Source organism: Hoplias malabaricus, chromosome 3 (genome assembly GCF_029633855.1).
Source record: "Hoplias malabaricus isolate fHopMal1 chromosome 3, fHopMal1.hap1, whole genome shotgun sequence".
Lineage (NCBI taxonomy): Eukaryota > Metazoa > Chordata > Actinopteri > Characiformes > Erythrinidae > Hoplias > Hoplias malabaricus.
The window spans coordinates 46,896,848-46,912,903 of record NC_089802.1 but is presented as its reverse complement, the minus strand read 5'-3'; the positions used below and the strand labels follow the sequence as shown (position 1 = coordinate 46,912,903).

The window sequence follows — 16,056 nt, the reverse complement described above, 5'->3', positions numbered from 1 at the left end:
TTCATAAACTTAACGGTTCCATTCAAGGATGCAGGAGATGAAGCATTCGAAAGGAAGAAGCTGAAGTATGCAGACTTGGCAGCTGAGGTGAAGGAACGCGGGTGGCAGGCACATGTAAGACTGGTGGAGATAGGTGTTAGAAGATTTGTAGCCAAATCGGTCATATCCCTGCTTGTGCAGTTTGGCATCAGGGGCCAGAAACTAAGAGCAGTTGTGAAGGAATTATCAGAAACAACTGAAAGGTCTAGTCAAGCTTGATCTGGTTGTCTGGGCTTTAAGAGACAGGTGAGGCCTGATTTGGTCTACAATCCATTTGTTTCTCTTTTCCCTCCAAAGTATTCTAAAATGCACTACAGTTAAAATTTATATTTTTCCATTCCCCATTATAACAGTAATTTCAATTTTCTTTTATTCATCTTTGGGAAGATAGGTTTGCCTGGATAAAGGAATGAACGCACAACATTTTCCCATTGTCAAAAATTTATATAGTAATATTCAGGTGAGGTCTGAAGTACAAACTTACACATCTGTAATATTTTTGAACATACAAAATATCAAAAAAATATCACATCAATAAAATAACGATTAACTGAGCTTATTCTGCACATTTATAAAAAATATTGGTAAAATACTACTGTGTTTATTGTTTATCCAACTGATGTGTTACAGCATCATAAATAAGACATGGAAGTGGTTAAAGCCAGAGAATTGTATCATTAGACATCAGTGTCCAAGGTCATTAAATATCTCTATACATTTATTCCATTTTGAAACGTGTAGCCCATAAAATGTATGTGGATTAACACAGTTCAGTTCTGTAACCATAATTCATCTAAATACTTCTAAAACTTCAAACATTCACCAGCAACAACTCCACATCAGTAGTTATAAATTAGCTAATGCGTTTGTGAAACAATTTCAGTGCATCAATAATGTACCCATGAAAATGACTAAAAACCTTTGCTTCTCTTGAACCAACTGATGTTGTTATTGCTATATAATCAGCTACTTCAGATATGATATTAGATTTGGTTTGACATAGTCTTGCATAAATAAGGGTCCTGAGAATCAAGGAACAAATTTTAAGGGTTAGAGGTTGTAAGTCTGTCGGATGTTGAGAGTGTCTCTCATCATCATATCTCTGAGTCTCCACAATGCATCAGCCATTGTGGTGTGAGCACCTTTGCTCTTTAACCAGTGAGAGGGAAGACGACTCTCCTGTTCCCTGGTGAGACGAGAGTCATTCCTTTGAGCTAAAAAGAACAAAATGAAATGTCAATACATATAAGAACAACAGTTTGCTCCAAAGGGTTTTACCCCCCTCTTACCATTAAGGCTCTGGTCCCATTTGCTGATAGTGGGGCTATCTGCACTAAGCCCTTCAATGTACTTCAGATAAGCTTCTGAATGCAGGAGGCGCTGTGGCTTAGGAGGTGGAGCAACAAACAGGGGCGTAGCTGGCTGCTGAAAGGCAGACTGAACCAACTGACCCTGGCCTGGATATGGTGGTGGAGCAGGCTGAGCTGGGCCATATGCACCCATCTAAAAAGAAAAAGATTATTAGTGAAGTTCGCCAACAACGTAACATGGACTAGAAGTAAAAGAAAAAAGAAAATGAGATATCTTCACCTGAAACCCATAATGGTTCCCTTGACTAGGACTTCCTGCCATACCATTCATACCGGGTCCCATCATACCTGTAGAAAGACATAAAAAAAAGAGATACCTGGCTCACCAGTGGAATAGTTCAGTTAAATTAAAATTGTCTGTTAAATTAAGATTGTAAATCTAAATGATCAATTATTCAAAAGGGATGAACCAGGAAGTGTGACGAATCCAGTGTTAGTGCAGAGAATTAATTTTTGTTAGTACAAAGTGCTTATATGTACAGAAAAATGCTGTGAACTGTGAAAATGATTTGTGAACTGAGAAATGGAAAGATATTTCATACATTTAAGTTTTACATATACATTTTTAAATATAAAAGGTGAGTACAAAGGACAACCTTTTATTTCAGAAATGAAAGGAAAAATTACATATCTGAATACCCCCGTAAGTAATGAGTGAGCGGACCTACATTTTAGTATTCCCAATGGCAAGGTGGTCATGTAGCATATCAAAGAAGACCAGAATTGTCTCAGAAATCGATTGCTGTAATTAGATTTGCAATATCTCGCAATGCATAAGTTATCAACACAGAAATTTTAAAACTTTTGCTGCTTGTTACAGGCTCGACCAGAAACTAAATACTCAGTGCCATCTTCAGTCAGAATGGATGGGAGCACTGTTTCCTGTAGCACTGTCAGTTAGTGCTGAGCATTCATGGTCTGGTCAAATCTGTAATGAGCCTGTAAAGAAAAACAAAAGTTCTGAAATTTCTGGATTGGTAACTATTGAACTGCAAGAGATACTGCAAAAGTGATTATGACAATCAGTGTCTGAGACAATTCTGGTCTTCTCTGACATGCTACATGACCACCTTCTCATTGGAAAAATTCACCCATTATCCGATATCACTGCTTTCAAGATGGCGCCCATGTTCTGGGCATAGCCTATAAGATGGGCTCCCTCAGCCATTACTTGCTAGGGCATTTAGATGCGTCATTTCCCCTTTCGTTTCTGAAATAAAAGGGTGTCCTGCGACTTTTGACTCACCCTGTATTTTCCACAATACAAAACCCTAACTAAATCATAATTTAGCACTGCAACAATTAACCATATCTAATGGAACTAACCATAACTTTTCATTACTCAAATTATACAAACAAGGGCAAAAGATAAGGGATCAGACCCAATTTACAGTTTTTTTGGTGAACTGTGTTAGCTTGCTTCCATACAGAATACCAGCCACCCATGCAAGTGTGCATAATTTTCTTATATTCACAGACAGGATTTAATTGTTTCTGACCAATTACAGATGAAATGTGAAATAATAAGGAGTCGTGTATTCCAGTATCCTGTACTTGTCTGACTATGTAGGAATAAAAAAATCCAATAGTTTAGAAACCCCCAAAATAGAAAAATGTACCTTAAATGTCACCACTGCAACAACAGCATGAAATTACAGTCATTTTAAACTGAAGCTGATTCTGAAGTGATTTTTTGGCAGTGCTTTGGCTTTAGATGACTGGTGGAGTTGATTGCTTGTGGAATTGCTCCTTACCAGGAGGGGGCATACCAGGGTACCCAGCCATGCCCGGTGGAAGGTAGTGTTGAGGGGGCATCGGGGGCACCCCCATGTGGTGAGGAGGTGTGCCACCCATACCCATCATGCCTTCAGGAGGGCCCTGCATAGGCATGAAGGGTGGGCCATAATTTCCCATCATGCCTTGGGTGAGAAAGGAGAGACAACACAAAAGAATCCATGCATTGATGACATGCAAATGTGTCTGGGGTCATGCACTACAAAATAAAAGCTATCACTAAAGAGTGAATGTGAAATCAAAATATAGGCGTGGGTGTCAACATAGACATAAAAAGGTGGCAGAAAACAAGTTTTCATACATGTGAGGTTAATAAAGATGGAAATCATGCAAATAAAAAGCAGCATTACCAGTAATGCAATGCCAAGCAGTATACACACATTAAATATACACAAAACCATTAAACTAAAAATCATCAGGAACCAAATCATAGGGAGGTGCATTCAGTGTGAACAAAAGACGTCTGTAACTGATGAATGATGAACATGAGTTAGGGTGTGGATGAGATCAGTAGGTGATGGGAGTTTTTGGAGGGTGCCCAGATGCTGCATCTCAGTTGTCTTGGACAAAAGGGGTAAAGGGGATTTGGTGTTACCTGGCATAGGTGGCATGGCTTGGTTAAGCATCCCCATAGCAGTTGGGGGAGGCACCACCCCCATCACAGACCCAACTGGGGTACCTGCTCTTGGGGAAGCCTGCTGTTGTTGCTGCTGCTGCTGTTGGAGAGCTCTTTCTCGCTCCTGTTGTTCTACGAGTTTAGCTGCACGTTCTGAATACACATACACAAATGATATTAAAGATTTGTGCATAAAAAAATGTTTGAGTAGAGACCCTGCTAGAGGTCATTTAATGACTAAATTTGTTTCCTACACTTGTTAGGGCAAAACACATCAATGTTTGTAGTTGTCTGTCTGTTCTACAGAGACTGAACCTACCCTCATACTCTGCCTTCTTAGTTGATTCCAGGTTCCTCCACTCCGTACCCACGAGACGGCTGAGCTCTCCAAAGGAGTAATCGGGGTGTCTAGCCTTGATTACAGCTCGCATCTCGCTGCTAAACAGGATATAGCCACTCATGTTGATCTTGCGCTTGGCTCCTTCCTTCTTGGACAGACCTTTTATTGACTTAGGTGTGGACTGTGTCCAAAAAAACAAAACAAAAAAAAACAACAACAACAACAATATACTGTAAGTCAATTTTGAAATGTGTTATCTGGTTTTATCTGGTGTTAACTCATATTATTCAGAAGAAGTCATATCTATGTTAATGCCTATTTTGAAGAATGAGTATTTTTAAGACCTGTGGAGGGGTGTAAGGCATGTCCATCTCACTAATTAGTGAAGTCTGATTCTGAGACATAGAGGGTGTCGCTGGGGCTTCATCATCCTCTTCCTCCAGCTCATCTAAATCCTCATCCAGATCCTCCATGTCTGCAAATTTGGCCTCCAGCTCTTCAATCTTCTTTTCCAGCAAGGGAGATGGCTCCTTCTGGGGTACAATAGGTTTTCTATAAACAGAACAAGCTTATCAAAGTTTGGTCGATCCAGTTAAACAGAACCAAAGTCATGTCATGAAAAGAAGAAATGTATTATCATTTTCTTCTAATTACCAACAGATTCAATCACATCCAACAGTAAACAACCTCATGTAGTGGCATGAAAATCTAGCAAAAGGTAACATGAAAACACCTGAAATAGTAGATCTCATCATCCACCACTTTGGCTGAGAGGGAAAATCGTTTAAGGCCTTTACATTTCTTCATCTGTTTCTCATTCTCAAAGTAGCGGCTCTCGAAGAGGTGGATATCCTCCTCTGAAAACTCTGTAGGCCTGCAGGAAATAAAGTCCTTAAAGCAGGAGACTACACACTTCCCTACAGAGAGAGGAGAAAAAGATAACGAATTAAAACTGTTAAAAGAAAAAGGAAAAAAATATTGTAGTCAAACTTCAAGTTATTACTTAAAATTTGTAGATTAATTTTAGAAGACATTTAAAAATAAAAAATAAAAAAAATGTTAATTTAAAAAAAAACATTTGAGCATAAAGTTGATCCTAAAATGCAAGTTGGTCTTGCTTTGACACTGGATGTTCAATCGCACCAGGACTCTACCTATGATGCAGTTCATGGGACAGGTTTCTTCCAGATTGCTTAGGAACACTTCACGCTTGTAGAACATTTTGGTGGGTTCATGTTCTGTCTCTTCAGGATGGATAAAAATGGGCCCAAAGAAAAATGCAGCTCCATCACGCATCCACATCTTTTCAATCCTTGCCACAACAAACCATGAGATAGGTTACTCCTATATATCCAAGAAAACTATTCGGTAGCAAGCTTAAATTTTATAATAACAATAACAAATAACAGTGAAAAATAATCAAAATTACAATCAAAGTCTGAATGATTAACAAACCTGCCAATACGTGGTCGTACCAGCCCATGTGATCGAATGTATACACAGTCACCCACTTTCAGCCACATGTTATTATAAGATAACTGTTCATAGTACTGACACCCAGGCTCACCATTCGCCATTTCTACAGAAACATCCTCTCTCTCCTGTGTGTAGCAAGTGTGGAAATAATAAGTATCAGGAATGCAAAGAAATACACTGTTCCTTTGGCAATACGCAATGATGTTCTAAGCTCATATTAAACCATACATACTTTCTCAATGAAACCACCAACGCCGTCAGCAATATCTGCCATCTTTCCCTGGTCTCGGTTTGCAGCACTGACAAACATGGAAGCAACTCGGACCACTGGCAGCGGCACATCACGAGGCACCAACTTTATCGAACTTGATGGCATGGCCCACATCTTGATCTTCTTGAAGGTCTTACTCCGTGTGTTATAACGAGACTCACAAACAAAGACATCCTCAGGCTTGTAACCTTCAGGCTGAAGCTTGAAAAAGTCCTTAAAAAAAATTTTACTTATTCATAAGTGTTACCTGCATAACCTACATACATTCAGGCTTTTTATTCTGTATAATATGGTTTGTATGGGAAGATTATACCTAAAAACAATATTTATAGCACAACCAGATTGATAACTATGTAATTATTTTTTTACTGAACGTTTTATAGTACAGGAATGATTTACATTGATTACCTTCACAAACAGGACCACACATTTCCCTAGTATTTTCCTGAGTGGAACTTTGCCATAGTAGTCACTCTTGAATACTTCCTTCTCCAGGAACTTGCGTGTAGCCAGGTGGAAGGTCTCACCTGGTCTGTAAAACCAACACCCATACATCCACTGCTCACCTGTTGAAAGAGCATTTAGGCTATTTGAATTTCTAAAACTTCTTATGATAGAAAATGTATAATATCCAGTACAGTATAATGAACCTTTTTTTAAATTTGTCAACTAACTAGTTATTTAATGCATATTTTTGCATTATGGTGTCTGCTGTTTTATATATTTGATCACACATTCAGTAAAATACTGTTTCTTTAAACATAAGCTCACCATCCTCATCCTTCCACAATTTCTCAATGCAGACAATATGTGCCTGCAGGTTGGCTTCAGCTGGCTGCACATACACACAGTCCCCTATAGTGTAGGTACTATTTTCAAAGCTGCAGTTGTCACTGTACGAACTCTGAGGATCTGATGACCACTGCTCCCCTGTCACACCTGCCTTCTCCTCTTCTGAAATAACATATTTACAAGTGCAAAAAAAACAAAACAATGAATTTAAGTGATTTTATTTATAGGTATTAAACGTCTTCTTTAGAAAGATCTTTTCCAAATATCAAGAAAGCTTAAAAAATAAATAAATGCAAGGAAAGTTAAAGGTGCACTTGCCTTTCGCCTCTTCCTCTCCTTTTAGTCGATCTTCCTCGATTTCTTGAGGCAGTTTCTCCCGCTTCTCTCGCTCCACATCTGCGTGCAGATGTTTGGGGGTATAGCTCAGTGCCGGGGACAGCAGGATCTCACCATTTTTACACAACTCATCTCGGATTTTTATAAAGAACTGCTGCAGCTCCACTGAGTCCTCGAAGATCTCCGAGTCAGTTCTAAGTGACAGAGTAGCCATTAGTCACTCTTCCAATTATTTATCGTGTTTTCACTGCATTATGACCATTATCATTATTCAGTGAATTCTGGGAATACAATACAGTATCTCCAGCCTCAAATGATCAAATTTTCATAATTCACTCAAAATGGCAGGTTCACTGAAATGTGTGAAGTTTCCATTCATGTAAATAAATATTGTGAAAGAACACATCTAACCTGCTGAGGCGTCTCGCTTTCTCCAGCACCTCAAAGAAGTGCTCCTGGAACACGTCCAGCCTTCGATAGTGCCCCCGCTCCACATTATTACGGATCACCTCCAAATTCAGTGGTGGGTCTTCTGGGTTTGCAGGATCAACAGAAGGCACCTCGGCAAGCGAGTCGCTATAGCAACGCCCCTCATCATCCTGATGACCCATCACAGACACAAAAAGACTTCGAATGAGCTCCCGGATGAGTGGAGCAACAGACACTCTGGCTGATGCACCATCTTCTCCCTCCTCCTCCTCCTCTTCCAGCCGCCGGCGGGTGTCCAGAAAAGCTTTGTGCAACAGCAGAGCATCGCGATAAATAAGGGACTCTGGCTCATTGTAGGTGCAAGCGTTGTTGAACATGAGTATGATGTCTTCAGCCATAGAGTCTACATCCTGATATCGGCCCTGGACCATGTGGCTGCGCACTCGCTCCAAGTCAATTGGTCGTTTGATGGCAGCGTAATAGTCCGGCAGCTCAGAGCGGGAAGGGAGACGAAGAAAAACAGTACTAATGCGGCGTCCACGGTTGTCTGTGAAATTGCGAACAGCTTCATAGAGTTCAGTAAGCTTCTGCTGCAAGGGAGTAGTCTGTGGACGAGATTTCTTAGGAGAAGCAGCACCCCCACTCCTCCCTAGGCAAGTAGAAGTGCATGTTAGAAAGTAATGAACTGAGCCACAAAAGAATTTCTACTCTCCATTTATGTGATACAGTAAACTATATAACGTACGTAATTTGGGTTTGGGTGAACCCACATCATCATCTTCAGGAGGTCCAAGTTCCTTTAACTTATCTTTCAAAATTTTTTCAAGGACAACAGCATCATTGTATACCTGAACATAAGCAGAAATACATAATTTAGTTAGTTTTCAATGAAAATGTAAAGTTTATTTCTTTATTTATGTTTAATCTTTAGTCAATGTTTCACTGCCATATCTACTCATCTGTGTTGACTGTAGTGTCAGTGGCACTCACAATCAACTGAGCAAACACGAGGAAAGTGTACAAAATTCAGATTTTACCACCAGAATATCAAAATAGGCATTGTGATTTAATTAAGATGCAATCTAATAGATAGCTACAGACGAAAAATAATTGTGCATTTGCGCATACCTGAGAATTCTCCTCATTGTAGTGCCGAGCGTTGCGGAAGATGAGTTTCATATCATTTATGAAAGCTTCCTCATTACTGTAACGTTCCGCACGGATGTTCTGCTCAACGGTGCGCAGGTCCATGGGCTCTAGGATGACCTGGTAGTAATCAGGGTAGTCCTTTTTTGAGGGTTTAACCTGAAAGAGGTCACAAAGGCAGCGATCTGTGCCAGCCTCTCGTGCCTCTGAAACTGCTGCATACAATGCTTTCATTCTATTCTTCTTGGTGTTTTTCTTATAGCTGAAACAGAGAAATAAATTATGAGAAAGCTGAAATGAGCAACGTTATTGTCATAGACAAAACTATTTACAGTAAAATAAAATAATTCACAGGATTCAGAAACAAATCTACCTTCTCCTCTTAGTGGCTCCTGCATCAGCAGTCGTTGGGGAGAGCAAACTGTCTCCTTCATTATCATCTTTGATTTCTTTCCGTTTTAACTGGAAAATATTATCACAGGAAGACATAGCATAAAAATTTACCTTAGAAATATAAAATAAAGATTTAATGAAAAATTTTTCAATCACAAATTTTATCTGTTCTTCGTCAATAACACTGATGTAGTTTAGAAAAATAGGTCTAGTATTTAGTAGCATACAATAATTTTGCTGACAAAAAAAAAAAGATTTACCTGCATTATTTGCTGTAATTTTTGGGCACGTTTGTATATGGCAGAATTAGGAACATTGTAGCGCTTTGCATTCTCAAACATTGTTGTGAGATCTGCTTCCAGCTGGTCTACCCCCTCATACTCATTACTCCTTATTTTCTCTCTGTAAAGAGTGAAGAAAAGCCCATTAAACACCACATTGAAGAGTTAAAGTATAACCTTAATAAAAAGCACAGCTTAACAAGACAAATTCACATTCTGTTGCATGCAATAGCATAAATATTTATAGTCTGACTACATGTTTGTTTATTTTATAATAGACAATTTACTAAAACTACATTTACAGAGAAGGAACAAGTATGCCAAGGTGCACAATTTAACAATTTATTTGCAGATATATTTGGGCAATAAAAATCTGATATTTAATATGAAAACAACATTCCAAAAATATTTGCACATAAAAAAAAAAACAACTAAGCAAACAAACAAGAAAAAACCCACACATGCAGGTCGATCTCTGACACCCCAATTGTCACATACATGTGCCTGGATTTATTACAGAGATACCTGATCTGCTGGAGAGAGATAGGCTGTTTGATCTGCTGATAATAATCAGGGTACTCTCTGCGTGAGGGGAGCTGAAGGAAAGGCTCAGTAAGGAGTTGCCCCTGAGCATTACGACTCCCACGGATGGCCTGATACAACTGATTGAGAGGATCAGAAGCACCCAGCCGGGACTGACTACTTTCAGACTCATCTCCAGCATCGCACCTCACTGAACCTAAAGCAAGAGGTTGGTTATAATCAAAGCCATTAATAGAGAAAGAGTCCATCTCCTTACAAACAAATGAAAGTTGCTTATATACTTAAGATCCAAATGTACCTGAGAGAATTGAATCTTCATCACTCTCTGAGCCAGTTTGTAGGACTGAGGTAATAGCAGACAAACGATCACCCTGAGCAGACCTCCGGTTCCTACCAAAGCAAGAAAATTCAGAGACAACCTAAACTACATCTCCAATGTAGCAAAACTAATAAAAATTGTAAATAATTTCAGTTGTTCTACCTGATGCGGAGGCTAGATTTTGTGGGTTCTGCTTGCTCGATTTCAGTTCTCCTCTGATTGAAGACTTTTTTGATTGTGTTTGCATCCTTTAAACAGGAAAAGTAAATTAAGAATTAAAATGATGAATTTAGGCCCTGTCCCCTTTCTTATGTTTCACCCCTACACCTAATTTTAAAGTGTCATGATGCCCCTTTGGAACAGAGTTACAAATCTTAGTGCTTCAAATGTTCCCCTAAGAAATAGGACAACCCTTTAAAACCCTGACACATCAACAGCACCTCATGTAGCCTACAGTGATATGAGAGGTTTGTGCTGCCACTTCACTTCTGGCCTTTATCATATTTCTTAGAAGCGTTTGACAAACATATATTAATCACACATTCCTCTTCTGTGATATAAAGCTGAATTCAATGTCTTATTTCGACAGATTTTTATAAAGCGTCAGGCTTTAGAATATAACTGCTTTACCAATTAAGTTTGAACTGGAAATTTACTAGCTGACTACTCAAACATCAGCATAATACTAGCAATGTTTTCTGCTTGTTATGAAGTAAAACGTAATAATGAATTCAAAATATATTAAACTAAAACATTACCATAGTTATTATAGCTTTTAAAGGGGAAAACACATTTGTGAATTTTTACATCGCTAGTGGAGCCATCTTGCTGGTAATTCACAAGGCATTCGTAACACTCCATTTAAAGTATGTCTGAAAAATGTTGGCCCAGTTTGAAGGGCCATGCCTTAACCCTTCTACCTACCCTACCCTTATTTAACAACAAAAACTGAGACACCCTATGTCTAGGTAAAACAGAGGGGTAGGGCAAGGGCTGAAATGGAATTCACCCATTAAGACCAGCTATAGTATTTGTATTAAAATAAAATAAAAATATAAATTACCTTAAAAACCTGTGATCCAGGTTCATTGTAGGTTTTAGCATTTTTAGTAAGAAGATCAATGTCCTTGGCCATGGCACTGATGGATTTGTAGTGCCCTAACTGAAATGCAAAGCAATAACATGCATTATTGTTGGGGGGGGGGGAGCCATTGGTAGATACAGTTAAGAAAGGGATATAAATACCTGTATCCTCTGAGCTATGGTTCGTAAATCTATTGGATCTTTAATCACTGCATAGTAGTCTGGGTATTGCTGCATATGAAAGACAAACATATACAGGTTCATTTTTAATTAACTACCAAGTGATCCCCAAATATCTTCTGCAGTGGCTTCTTTTTTAGATGAAAACAAAAAACAAAATTACCACTACAGTGTAATTATTAAAAGTGACATGCATTATGTATACATTTATTTACCTTGCAACATGGTCTCCTTGGGAGGTGCACTCCCACTTTGGGAACCCCTGAATTATCCAATTTAGGCATGCCTTGCATAATAAAATTATACAACGCAATCATCTTACCAGTTTAGATGGTAGCTTCTGGAAGAGTTCACTGATCAGCCTCCCTGAGTCAGTGTAAGAAACAAGTGCCTCTAAAAGTTGTTCTAAAATTCCCTTCAGGTATTTGGGTGATGTCTGAAATTCAGAGGACATACTGTGATAAATGTCACAGCCATACATCCCATGCACACTCACATGCACAGAGTCTAACTTCAGAATATATGCTCAAAATTATTATTTTTTTATTTTCTCAAAAAAAAGTGCAGTACATTAATTAAAACATAATTAATACAAACTACAAGTAGCAAGTTTAGTATTTGGCAAGATCTGAGGTTTTACTGTAGAATGATGTGTGTTCACTATTTGGCAAACAACAGTTAACCGTTTTCTTTTGTCTGTGTGTTATATTTTATTATAAATTATTTTAATGCGTTTACAGCTCAATAAATACCATTAATAAACAGACTGTAAACCATTTATAAACTCATATATATATATATATATATATGTAGTACCAATGTGTGAATCATAAGGGTACCCGAACACACACATACACACACATTTTAATTAAGGAATTTACTGATAGCATAAGCATTCAAGAGTGAATGCAAACCGAAGTCCAAATTTATAAATCTTGTGTATGTGCACTAGATCTAGCGAAAATGTAACTTTATTTATTAATTTATTTACTTTGAGTGTCTTAAATATTAAGAGTGAAATCATAAGTGTATTTTAACATGAATATATATAAAGCAAAACAGCAAAGCAAATATTTGTGATTTCACGGTTGAGAGTAGAATCAACATAATAAAGTTGATGTATGGAGTACATAATTTAATAATGAGACACCCTTTGTCTATTGTTGAATGTTGCCTGACATCACCTCCTTTTTGACACAAAATAAGCAGAAATTTTACCTCCTCCTCTGTGGAGACTCCAGGGTTATCAGGGTCTTCTCCTTCCTCTTCCTCCTCTTCATCTGCCTCCTCTCTGTCTCTTCCATGCAGGAGATTTCTCTTTGTGACTAAAAACACATCCCACAGCTTACAGGCAGCTCTGTGCTCTTGGCTGTCAGCCTAGGAGAAATTGTCACACATAGACAATACGTCAGTGAAGCCTTGTCATTTCTATATTTCTATGTCTACAACCAACAGGAAACCTTGTCATTACTATGTCTACAACCAACAAGAAGAATGTTTCAGTATGTATAGATATAAGGCAAAACTAAAATAAAACATGTATCATTGTTAAAGTCATAACAAATAACTACTATTGGGAATCAAAACTAATTTAAAAAAAGATATGATGCCTTAAAGTTGTGGTTACCGCATAGTACGTTTTGGCATTGCTAATAAGTAGCTGAAAGTCGGCAGAGAATTGCTCCACATCTTGATACTCTTCTGCCTTAAGCTTCTGCTGAATCTTCAGCATGTCGATGGGCTGACTCACCAACTCATAGTAATCTGGAAGGTTCCTAAATTGCATTGAAAGGAATTATAGGAAGATACAGGAGATGCAAACGACAATTCCAAAACCAGCACAATCAGACTGGTAAATTTACTCATTTGTAGAAATGGAAATACATTAGTTAACTTGTCTATAGAGATGCAGTGAATATCCATTGACAAAACTGCCTCATACCTTCTTTTTGGAGCGCGAACAAACAGCTCACAAATCTGCCTCCCCTGCCCATCCTTGTAGTCCCTGACAGTGTTGTACAGTTCATGACAAACAGTGATCTAAACAAAATAGTAAACAAAAATCATTTTCATTGCTTCATATTAAATACACAAAGAATAAACATGAATTAAAGGAACCAATTAATTAATTTAATGAAGCATCCAGGAATATCAATTAAGCAAACTTACTTGATCTATGGCAGGGGCATTAGAAGTCCTCTTCCTCCTTTTCCAGCCACTAGCTGGAGTAGATGAAGTAGCTTCATCGAAATCTCCACTCGCGCTGCTGGAGGGAGAAGTGGTGCGTCGTCTCTTGGAGCCCATAAGAAGAACAGTTACCTGAAAATATTTGAATATTTATGAATTAAATCTACAAAACATATTTTGACAATTTAGTTTGCACATACGGAGTACATTCTGACATCAAACATTTTCTCACAATATCTGATTAGTTTACTTAAAAAAGGGGCAGGTATTTTTGGTAGTCCGTTACATGGCAATTTAATGAATAATGTTCAGAATCAGAGATAAGCAACATTAAATATATAACATTATTTTGTGTAGAGTACATTTATCAAGGGCAAACAGCAATAAAAAAACTTCACAGATGCTGGTGTAACATAGCTGGCTTAAATGGGATGTACACAACTGTAGGGAAATGCTGTTCTCTGGTTTGTTTATGTTCAGAAGCTCAACGTCTTTTAAAGTGGAACTAGGTTTGAGGGGGAAAAAAAACAAAAAAATGTTTGTATGTGGCTGAAGCTGAACTTGTCAGTAAGATTCTATTCACTGTTTGATTTACCACAGAAACGCATTTGTAACTCGAGTCCTGTAGTACCTTAGGTCTGTAATTACATTCAGGCAGTTAGCGCTCTCCCAAATTTAGAGTCTGTTCCATCTACAGCAAAAACAATTTAGTATTACCCACCTATGGGTGAGGAATAGAGTATTATCCTCAACTTAGTTCATGTTTTCAAAATTTGCCAATCTCTTAATTTTCTAAATATCTTCAAAGCTCCACTTTTCTGCCATGAGAAGAGAAAGAAAACCTAGCATACAGGACAGAGGCACTTTGTTTTTTAACCATTTTCAGACAGTGGGGCTTTGTAAACAGACTATAGAGCTAGCAAATGTTGAGGAAACAGCTGCAGAATTTTATAAAAAAGTGTTTATTTGTTTAAAATCCTGAATGTTGCTTTTAAATCGACAGTGTGGTTATACCTGTACAACACAAAGCAATAACATTAGCCAGATACCATCACATGGCATGTTTCATAATACAGTTAAGTACATCTGAATATTATGTGACAAGTTATTTAATGTATAAGGTATAATATATAAGGCTATCAAACTCAATAGGTATATCTCTGTCTTATCTAAATACCTACATAATCCAGGACAAGATAAAGTCATTAGGCCTATATGTTTTGATGGGAAACCATTAAAGCCCAGTGCTGGTCAGCATTTAACTTCCTAAAAACTCATCCTCATCATGTTTCTCAAAATTACACATTTAGAAGATATGTCAAAATAGCTCTACATCTTTGCCTTCAATTAGTATGCAAACAGAAGCAGATGTCAAAACTACGGTAATATGGTAATGATGTCAGGCAGTGGAAATAATACTAAAGCATAATAATTAACGAAACATCTTTAATGAGATCCAGGGACCATTAAACTCTTCAGACCTCTGATTCCTATTACCACCATCGCTGTGAAATTTCGACACTATGAATAACATCCACTATGAAAAATTCCTCTCTGAACGACTGTTTACAACATAGATAATTGTCTGAAAAACTCTTTGAGTCACACTTTTAAAATAGACAGGAACATGAGAATGTTAGATACCGAATAAGACAAACAAAGTGAGTTTTGCTATTCAGGTCTGTACATCAACTTTCTCAGACTCTGTCCTCGTATGCTGAGACAACAATATATATATTTTTTTACATTAATTCGACAGCTTCAGATACATTGTCGAGTTTCCGTTGCATCTTAAGCCCCAAAAGGTAACTGGCATTACGTTTAAGGTGAAGCGGATAGATGCAGAATAAGCAGTCGATTTGAATTTGTAACAGCCGCGGCTGAAACAAAAGAGCGCTCGGTGATGTAACTCCAGTATCGTTAGCTTCCCGCTAACCGGCCACTGGTAACAGTCCATTCCGTTGCTCAACCCTAGAGATAATACTGCAGGAAAATGTCCATAATTGCTGCCACTTACCCGTATAAAACGTGCGGCTTTCTTTAAATGTTTAAGAAGTATCCAACTTAGACAGAGCTACAAATATTAGCCAGTGAGCTACCGCTGAGCGTTGGTTTTAAGTCCCGCCCCTTTAGTAACGGCCGCCGGAACAGCTCCAGTGTAAAAGTCTTTTAGCGACAGTTGAATAGCCCTCTGCTCACTATATAGCTAGTGGACTTCGTTTTTCATAATATTATGGTTTCAGCATCCAAATAGTCAGTCGTTTTTATATATATATATATATATATATATATATATATATATATATATATATATATATATATATATATATATATATATATATATATATATATATATATATATATATATATATATATATATATATATAATGCGGCAATAAGCTACTATATTGGATATTTCCTGTGCTATTTAATTGTAAAACCATATCACTACTGGGACCAA

The 16,056-nt window shown here is 37.8% G+C and overlaps 1 protein-coding gene across 1 annotated transcript; it reads right to left on the bottom strand.

Moving 5' to 3' along the window:
- Positions 1-85: 85 nt before the first annotated feature.
- pbrm1l (polybromo 1, like) lies at positions 86-15,737 on the bottom strand. The gene is made up of 30 exons (XM_066664355.1): positions 15,613-15,737; positions 13,578-13,727; positions 13,351-13,448; positions 13,036-13,183; positions 12,627-12,785; positions 11,731-11,844; positions 11,391-11,459; positions 11,209-11,307; positions 10,308-10,393; positions 10,125-10,216; positions 9,809-10,022; positions 9,263-9,404; positions 8,983-9,071; positions 8,592-8,871; positions 8,209-8,311; positions 7,446-8,112; positions 7,017-7,228; positions 6,678-6,860; positions 6,315-6,472; positions 5,868-6,119; positions 5,615-5,760; positions 5,314-5,471; positions 4,893-5,076; positions 4,504-4,711; positions 4,139-4,340; positions 3,799-3,972; positions 3,164-3,328; positions 1,630-1,697; positions 1,329-1,542; positions 86-1,253 (listed from the first exon to the last, which is right to left on the bottom strand). The coding sequence occupies exons 2-30, from the start codon at positions 13,710-13,712 to the stop codon at positions 1,090-1,092; spliced, it is 4,983 nt and encodes a 1,660-aa protein (XP_066520452.1). The 5' UTR covers positions 13,713-13,727; positions 15,613-15,737; the 3' UTR covers positions 86-1,089.
- Between the last annotated feature and the right edge of the window lie 319 nt (positions 15,738-16,056).